Source organism: Harpia harpyja, chromosome 3 (genome assembly GCF_026419915.1).
Source record: "Harpia harpyja isolate bHarHar1 chromosome 3, bHarHar1 primary haplotype, whole genome shotgun sequence".
In the NCBI taxonomy this organism is placed as follows: Eukaryota; Metazoa; Chordata; class Aves; order Accipitriformes; family Accipitridae; genus Harpia; species Harpia harpyja.
The window spans coordinates 3,287,092-3,295,679 of record NC_068942.1 but is presented as its reverse complement, the minus strand read 5'-3'; the positions used below and the strand labels follow the sequence as shown (position 1 = coordinate 3,295,679).

The window sequence follows — 8,588 nt, the reverse complement described above, 5'->3', positions numbered from 1 at the left end:
TTTGTGTATCATCTGTTTGCGAGATGCTGACTTTTCTAAATCGTAGGTTAATTATTTCAACTTAGAGTTTCACCTCTGGAAGACTGTCTGTTCCAACAGTAAAAATGGCATGTAAAGACCTCATGTAGATAGAAGAGGAAAGCCCATCAAAATACTGTCCCCACGATGCTAATGCCCTGCTCACGCCCATCCCTTCATACTGTACATCTGAAGCATTTTAAATGCCAGAGATTGAAAGAACAGATGTTGTGCAGCCAGAAAAAGGAGAAGAGAAATTTCACCTGAGACTTTACACCAGTCTCCAAATAACGAAATAAATTATTCTGTCAGTCTACAGTAGATAAGATAAAAACCAGCGGGCTAAATTGCAGCAAGTGATGGATAGGCCGGACAGTGGGAAAAACGTACTGCATGGATACTGAAGCTCTGGGACAGACTGTCTAAAGAAGCTGTGAAGTATTTGCTGCTGGAGGTTTTTAAATACCACTCAGACAAACATCCATCAGGATGGGGGAGAGATAAACTAGGCAACCTCTTAAAATCCCTTCCAGTTTTATTTTTTATGATTCTGTGAGTAGGCTTGTCATACTGAAATATTTCTCTGATTAGGGTCTGATGCTATCCCTTGTCTACTGTAAGGCTATTTATCCTTATGTTGTTAGAGACCTATGATGATGAATAAAAGACAGATGACTAGTTTGCTCTCAGAAGCCAATTTTTCAGCTAGTCAGCATCTGAAGTTGCAGACAGATTTCCAACAGAGCCCAGTTCTAGAAGTTCCCTTGTTTCAGATATAATGGGACTTTCTAGGTCAAGCATCCTGACATTTTCTACAAATACGCCTAAGTAAAGATCACCATCATGCTCAGACACATGACCGCGTTCCTGTAACTCACCTAGTTACAGAACGACATCTGAGGCAAATCCTCAACCTCATGTAGCTTCCACTGAGGTTTAAACCGAGAAGTTTTACCAGCCACTTGCAGTGATGAGACAAGATCATGCGTGAGATCAGTTGCTAAGTCTGAGCTGTCATCTGGGAACTTGTTAAGTCACAGCACTGTGCTCAGTGAATGACTTCAAAGACTAATTCACATTGAAGAAAATATTTCAGGAGTCTAACGCTAACTGATACTGTTACTTAGGCTTCCACGTTAAGCCACTCGAGAGGCACACTAAGAAGATGCTTGTTCACCTACAGTTATTCTTATGCTCTTAAAATGTTTGAATGAAGTGTCTAAATTGATTCTGAAAGTGGGACCTAGACTTTGAATTTAGCCGCTTTGGATTTAGGTGTCATTTAGGTGCTTTTGACAAAGTTATATTTAGCCCTTTTCAAAATCTTCAAGGACACGCTTAACTAGACGCACCAACATAAACACTGCTGAAGAGGAATGGAGGCGAGCATATATTCCTGGTTATGTGTACTTTCAAACATACTTCTCATCTCTTTAACTATTTCACAGCTAAATAAGACAAACTCTCTCAGAAATTTGATCCTATATGCACAGCTGTCCTGAAGGAATACCCAGAGCAGGATGCTGAGGGCAATGTAACTGTAAGTCAAAGAGAACAGCAAGAGCCGTCTGGAGTCTTAAACCACCCCAGAGAAAGTGAGGTACCAACACGGGTCCTAATACAGTTATTTCCTTATCCACCATCTAGTATTTATTTTGTTTAGTTTTATTTCTGTATTCCATTTTTGTTCCTGAGTGCCCTGGCCTATTGCTGATTTTAAATGATTTAATTCTGAATGTGAATTAGCATCTCTGATATCAAACACCTACGCAAACACCTTTGTGTCTTATTTGTGGTTTATTTTTTTTTCAAATCAGGTGCTTAATTGTGGTGCTTATGGGATTGCAGGGTGCTTGGATTTTAATTGTATGAAGTTCAGGCAAAAGTGACTATAAAAGCATCAAAGAAAAATAATAGTTTGTAAGTGCATGTGAAAAGACACCGAGATTTACATAATGGCATTAGTCAGACACCCCTACTGTTTTATAGAGGGAAAAGTGCATGTGCACAATAAATAAATTACACTGTGCCATCAGTATGTTGCATCTAACTGCATTAGTGGCTCCATTTTTCCCCTCATGACTTAGGTAGGATGACATATTGGAAAACACATATTTCTTCATTATACCATTTAAATGGTTTGATAAATCTGCTTATAGATGACAGAAACATTTTTATTGCTCCTACCAAGTTATTTATATTTAAAACAAATCTTTCATGTGTTTACACGCAAGATCTCAAAATATTGAGAAAATGTTATTGTCATACTAAGCCCCATCTGCGGCTCGGGTAGAACATGACCAAAATCTTCTTTGACCTGCTCTACCTTCAGGCCGCCTTGCTGTGTCCGCTTTTTGTAGTGCCCACTTTGTAAATCTACTCGGTTCAGGAAAGAGCGGTGTAAACCATCTCCTTCATGATGAGGGCATTTTGATCTATGTTTCTACAATTCATTGACAAAATGATTTTCTTGAAATGCTGTTAATATTTGGTGAGTTTCATTTTAATGTGGCAAAGTACCGGTTAGAAGTTGTTAAATTATTAAATCGATTTTTATGGAGACTGAACCTTGCTTTGAAAAGGAAGCCTACAGAAATTGGGTTGGTTTTGATGAAATTAATTAATATATTTGGCTTCCAGGGTTTTTTTAAATCCTCTTCCTCCACATTTTTCCCCGTGTTTTTCTGTGCTTTTTTATTTTAAAAAGGGTACGAAGAGGAATGGCTTAAATATGATAAAAAATGGGGAAAACCAAAAAATGGAACAATACTGAAAGTTTTCAGATAAAATTCCATGTATTTTCTTAATAAATTTTTTAAAAAATTAAGAATCTTTAGAATTAACCTTTCCTGTAGTTTCAAAATTGTTAATATTTTAATTTCGGCCAGCTCACTTCTTTTCTCTGTTCAGTGCATGTATGTGTCGGCATACATGAGAAAATATAATATATGGGTATGTTTCCATTTGCAAAAGAAAAATAAGCAAATTAAGGAACGTGTAACTGGAGGTCACAGACAGGGTATATGATGGACTTGATTTTGCAAGACACTGAGTGCCTGCAGCTCGCCTTGCACCGAGTGAATTTAAGGCGCTTGTGACATGACCTACTCTTTTTATTAGCTTAGTTGCAGTGGAAAAGGCAGAGCAGTAGCATCAGAAACGGAAAATGATGGCAGGAAAATTCTAGTTGTTGGTTCCATAGGGGTGATGGAAACAGCTGTTCTCAAAGGGTCTCTGCTGAGGAACATAGAAGTGATGTAAAGGAAGATAGCAAGAGCACAGGAAAACGAAGCTTTAAGAAAAATAGAAAATAATAATAATAAACAAAAGCACAAACTATTTCTGGAGCAATAACTGCCCTAAGAAAAAGTTATCGACCCAGATGAATCACATCTACATTAAGGGGGCTACTTTAAAGGCATTTTATCAGACAAAGAAAGAGAAATAAGCATTTCTAGAGGGTGATTCAGTCCTTAGGCAGACTGCGCATCTCTCTTGTGAGGCATCTCAAAAGCACATGGTGAAATTCAGCTGGAATAAAGCTGGGCCACGATGAGTGGGCACTATCAGACCGGTCCTTCCAACACTTTCTGCCTTAAGCTAGGCCGCTGGAAGTCTGGTACCCAGCTGAGGAAGGACTGGTGTTTCCGTCTGCCCTTCCAGCCATCCGCACTGCAGATATTTTGAGATCAGGCAGCTGCGAAGAAATAGGGGGGATCCGGTAGAAGAACTGCAAACCCCTCTAAAACCCTGTAAAAGACGCCAAAACTCCCTTTAGCCCCCAGAAGAATGACAATTTTGCCACCTAACTACTGCTCGCTGCGTAGACGCGTGCTCCGAACATGCTCATTGCCGAGGGCTCCCTCCTGCTGCCGAGGTCATCTGTTTCGTCTGATGATGGCCTCCAGAAAACGAGTATCTTTATTTGCCTGAACGCATACTATACTTCCCGCTGGTGTATTCCCCATATATACTCTCTATACGGATCAGTGATCTCAGTGCCTTTTCAATAATTCAGTCTGTGTGCTCTGGCTGTGTCATCTTGGGAAAGGAGCCCAACGCAGTACCAAAGAGCTTCGCTTCCTATAGGAAGGAGGAGGAGGTACGTGTTATAGGTTTTCCTGGGTTTGCCGTGTATCTTTCACGTAAGCTTGATTTTCGGACGTATTTGCATCGGTCCAGTCCCTCAGACAAAGGTCAAACGTTCTTCAGTGGGAACTTTTCCTGAAAGCAGACCGCAGCACCAAACTTTCCTGCGTGGAAAAAAAAAAAGGCATCTTTCCTCGCTGAAGTACTCAACGCACAGAAAAAAAAAAAAAATAACACACCGAAGCGCGATATTTTTGCCCTTCGCAACATTAACGCGGCTTGAGACGCGCTGCCTCCGCCAGGCAGACAAAAAAAAAAAAAGAGGGGTCGCTTCATCACAGCCCCCCGTTTTGAAGCTCACAACGTTTCGTGCCGAGAAATTCGGTCCAAAGAGAGGATCGCAATTAAGGCCGTCGCTCGATGAGCAACCCCTTCGCCACCGGCATCCCCCGCAGATTTAGGGGCTCACACACCTCCCCGGGGGCCCGTAAAACCCCCGACCCGCGCCCCCCCCCCCCCCCCCCCGGGCAAACCACCATCTTGTTCAGCGCAGCCCCGGCGCAAAGCGCGTCCGCGTGTGCGTGTGCGAGTGTGCAAAGGCGGGACCGCGCAAGCGGGGCGGCCCCCAGCCGGCTGGTGCCATTTGGGAGCCGGGGCGTGGAGCGGAGGAGGGAGCGGGAACGGGAACGGGAACGGGGGGGGGGGGGGTCGGGTATTCCTCCGCAAGGCCGAAGGCTCTCGTTGTCTACCCGGGCTCCGCGCCGGCGAGGTTTTTTTTCGGTACGGGCGAAGTACCTGCGGATCGGTTTCCCTCCTCCTCGCTGGTTTTTTTTTTTTTTTTTAGTTTGGTGGTGGTGTGTTTTGTTTTTTTTTAAATTTTTTTTTTTTTTTTTTTTTTTTAAGCCGGAGAGACGCTTCTGAAGCGGGGCGAGCTCTGATCTTACGTCAATGGTGCTGCTCCGGGGAGGGCAGCCCCCCTGCCAGCCCCGGGCCGGGGGAGCTCCCCCGGCCTGACATCCGCACCGGCACCGGCGGCGAGCGGCAGCCCCGTCCCCATCCATCCCCGGCGGGTTTCGGCGCCTCCGCGGACCGGCTGCGGGGAGGAGGAGGAGGAGGAGGAGGAGGAGGAGGAGGAGGAGGAGGAGGAGAGGAGGAGGAGGAGGAGGAGGGAGGATGCGGCGCGTCGGACCCCGCGGCGGGGCGGGCGCTATGTCGGAGAGATAACGCGGCTCCTCCAGCAGCCCGGGGGTAGTCTCGGTGCCAGCCCCCCCCCTCCCCGTCCCCCCCTCCCCGTCCCCTCCGCCCCCGGGACCCGGCTGCCCGGGAGCCGCTCGCTTCTCGGCCGCCGGGGAACGGTGGGGGAGCGGCGGCCGGCCGTGCCGGGGCAGCCCGCCTCCGGGGGGGGCAAGGGCCCGGGAGGCTGAGGAGAGCAGGCGGCAGAGGCGGGGAGGAGGAGGAGGAGGAGGAGGAGGAGGAGGAGGGCAGCGCCATGACTCATTTGCAGGCAGGTCTCTCCCCGGAGACTCTGGAGAAAGCCCGGCTGGAGCTGAACGAGAACCCCGACACCTTGCACCAGGACATCCAGGAGGTGCGGGACATGGTGATCACCCGGCCGGACATCGGCTTCCTCCGCACCGACGATGCCTTCATCCTGCGGTTCCTGCGGGCGAGGAAGTTTCAGCACTTCGAGGCGTTTCGCCTCCTGGCCCAGTACTTTGAATATCGCCAGCAGAACCTGGACATGTTCAAGAGCTTCAAGGCCACAGACCCGGGCATCAAGCAGGCGCTGAAGGATGGCTTCCCCGGCGGGCTGGCCAACCTGGACCACTACGGCAGGAAGATCCTCGTCCTTTTTGCTGCCAACTGGGACCAGAGCAGGTAAATGCAGAGCCACCTGCCCGCGTTAACCCCTTCTTTCCCCGGGCAATGCGTGGGAAAAGCTATGCCAGAGCAGAGGATGGGGTGGGTGGCAGGGGCACGCCGGGCTCTGCCCACGGCCGGCTGGGCAGCAGCCTGGAGGGCAGAGGGAGAAGAGGAAGAAGTAACGTGTTTTGTGGCTTAGGGCCTTTTCAACCTTCTCATCGTTTAGGCTCTGAATTTCGGGAGGGAAGCAGGAACTGCTCGGGTGCTCTTCTCAGCTGGCTGATACGAGGTTTACACGCTTCTGCCTCCCCTTAGCAGAAGTGAGCTGGCGTGGTAGACGAAGTGAGCTGGCATGGTAGATGATGTGCTTACCCCCCCCCCCCCCCCGACAAAGGCTGGTTGCAATGTCTGTGCTGGTCTTTCTGCTTCAGCGCACGCAGAGTTGCTCAGGTGCCATAGGAGAAAGTGGGAGATGCTGCGTGCAAAACAGGAGTACCCATCAGGGCTTTTGAGCTGAAAAGTTTGCCTGTGCAGGAAGCTAAGGCTCCGAACCCTTTCCCTCAGCTAAAGAAAGCTCTTCCTGAGCCACCTGGAAATGCCAGGATGGAAGTTACAGTAGCCGCTTCTTTTCCCCACTCACGCTGCTCTAAGTGTGAATTCCCTGCGTCATAAGATCCAAGCACACTGGTAGCAAATTGAAGGAGGCTAGTGCCGTCCCTAGAACAACCTCCGATCCTTTTTGGGGCTAGTCTAGCCTGAGGATGACTTAGCAGGCTGACCCGAGAGCTGTCTCCCATCAAGGCCCTTTCTTTCAGCAATCGGCTTGATACTATGTGACACTATTTGATTATTCTAAATACCTCACTGGGTGTCATGCCCAGTTTCTCCTGCAGTCTAAAATTACATCCACAACAACTGCTCGATTTTCAGTACATGCAAATGAATGAATCCATGAAGAGTGAACTCTAAAGCCTATTCCTGTGAGCACCGCAGCGTTTCCCAACCTGAGAGCAGGTTTAGGGTCTGAAGCACTTGTTAGTGAGAAAACTTCAAATCTTGCTAGCTGCCTTCACGTGAACCCAAACCGTCCTTGTGCAGTCAGCACGGGCTGGGCACAGGCAGCGCTGAGTGCTCAGCGCAGATATCCCAAGCTCAGCTCTTTTAAAACACGAGGAGGGCACGAACAGCTAGCAGGGTGGTTAGAAAGGACAAAATTTGGGGAACTGGCATACTTGAGCCTGCCCTTCAAGTGTTTGTGTAGCTGTCCTCTTGCAGGCTGTGTCAATAGCCGTTGCAGGGAGTGTTCCCACGGCTCCCTGCAGCAGTCGGTGTTACGGCTAGGGACGGGTCTCTGCGCGGGGGGCCGCTGGCCCACCGTGGCTTTCCTCCTCTCCAGACAGGGTGGCCACATCCACACTGCCTACGGGGAGAGCTTCCCGGCCCTTGCTAACCATTGAGTCATGCCCAGAGACTGGGAGAAAGCTGTCTGGCACAAATCAAAACTGCCCACGACTGGGCTAACAACTAGAAAGTGTGGATGAACGTATGCGGAGCTGGGGCCAGCGTCCTTTTCCTGCTCTGCTTTTCTGGCAGACGGAGCAAAAGAAGCTGAGTGAGGAAGCAGTGATGATGAGGCTAAGGACTCTCTGAGTGGGCTTCGTTTCCCACATACGGATTTTCCTTATTTCCCACGTAAGGACCAGGTCAACTTTTTATTTTAAAAACACCTCCACAAACTCTTAAAGATCCCCGAATGAGGAACTAGCAAAGAAATGGATATTTAGGCCTTTTATTAAGTCATACGTCTACCATGAAGAAGTTCCCTTGTTAGAGGTAGTGTGGCCTACTCTGTACTGTTATTTCTCATTAAAAAAAAAAAACAAACAACCCAAAGCTTTATGTGACACTTTCCAGATCATTAGTTCCCAGTTAAAAGAACATCGAGAATTTGAATTCGGAGATAAAGTAGCATTTAAAAAAATAATTGCCACGTGAAAAGAGTAAGTTTATTTTCTTCTTAATTTTGGATGTGCTGGTATTTAAACTACACGAGATCAGCTGACACAACAGCAAATTTCTGTGATCTTTTTCGTGAAGTCCTGTCGGTAAAATTATTATTTATGATATAATAGGGCAGTGACTGGGGTACACAGGGGTACCTGATGGCCACGTTTGCAGTTGGGTCCCTATCACTCTTCAGCGTGCCGGCCCACTGTACGCCTCTCCTCCAGAGCAAGGGATTTGTTTTCAGATAGACCACTCAGACAAAGGGAGAGAGCTGGAGCCCAGCTGCGGGGAGTGGCTTGCTCCAAGGCACATGACAAGTCAGTGACAGATGTGGGAATGGAGCTAGGTCACTCTCTTTACTAATTAATTTACTGTCTTCCATTATCTGATGTTCAGCGACTGAACCTGAGGAGCATCGTGTATGGAACATGTACTAGAGCTGCTACGCAGTTATGTCTCAAGCTTATGCCTTAACTGACTTGAGATCTTACAGTGCATAAACCAGTGCTCCTCTTACAGCAACGCTAGGATTACTTTTTGTAGTCTGTCTTGTTAGGACCTCTCTGTATGTTTCATAAACTATGTTAACAGAGCGCAGCAAGCCTGCAAAT

The 8,588-nt window shown here is 47.7% G+C and overlaps 1 protein-coding gene across 2 annotated transcripts in view; it reads left to right on the top strand.

Annotated features, from left to right (window-relative positions):
- The first annotated feature begins 5,528 nt into the window (after nucleotides 1–5,528).
- Nucleotides 5,529–8,588, top strand: part of CLVS2 (clavesin 2) — a 60,636-nt gene continuing 57,576 nt past the window's right edge. Inside the window, exon 1 of one of the 2 annotated variants that reach the window (XM_052781185.1) lies at nucleotides 5,529–5,985. In XM_052781185.1, the coding sequence (XP_052637145.1) occupies nucleotides 5,597–5,985 (389 nt within the window). In that variant the 5' untranslated portion in view covers nucleotides 5,529–5,596. The remainder of the gene's footprint in view (nucleotides 5,986–8,588) is intronic. The other variant, XM_052781184.1, reaches the window with a different exon arrangement.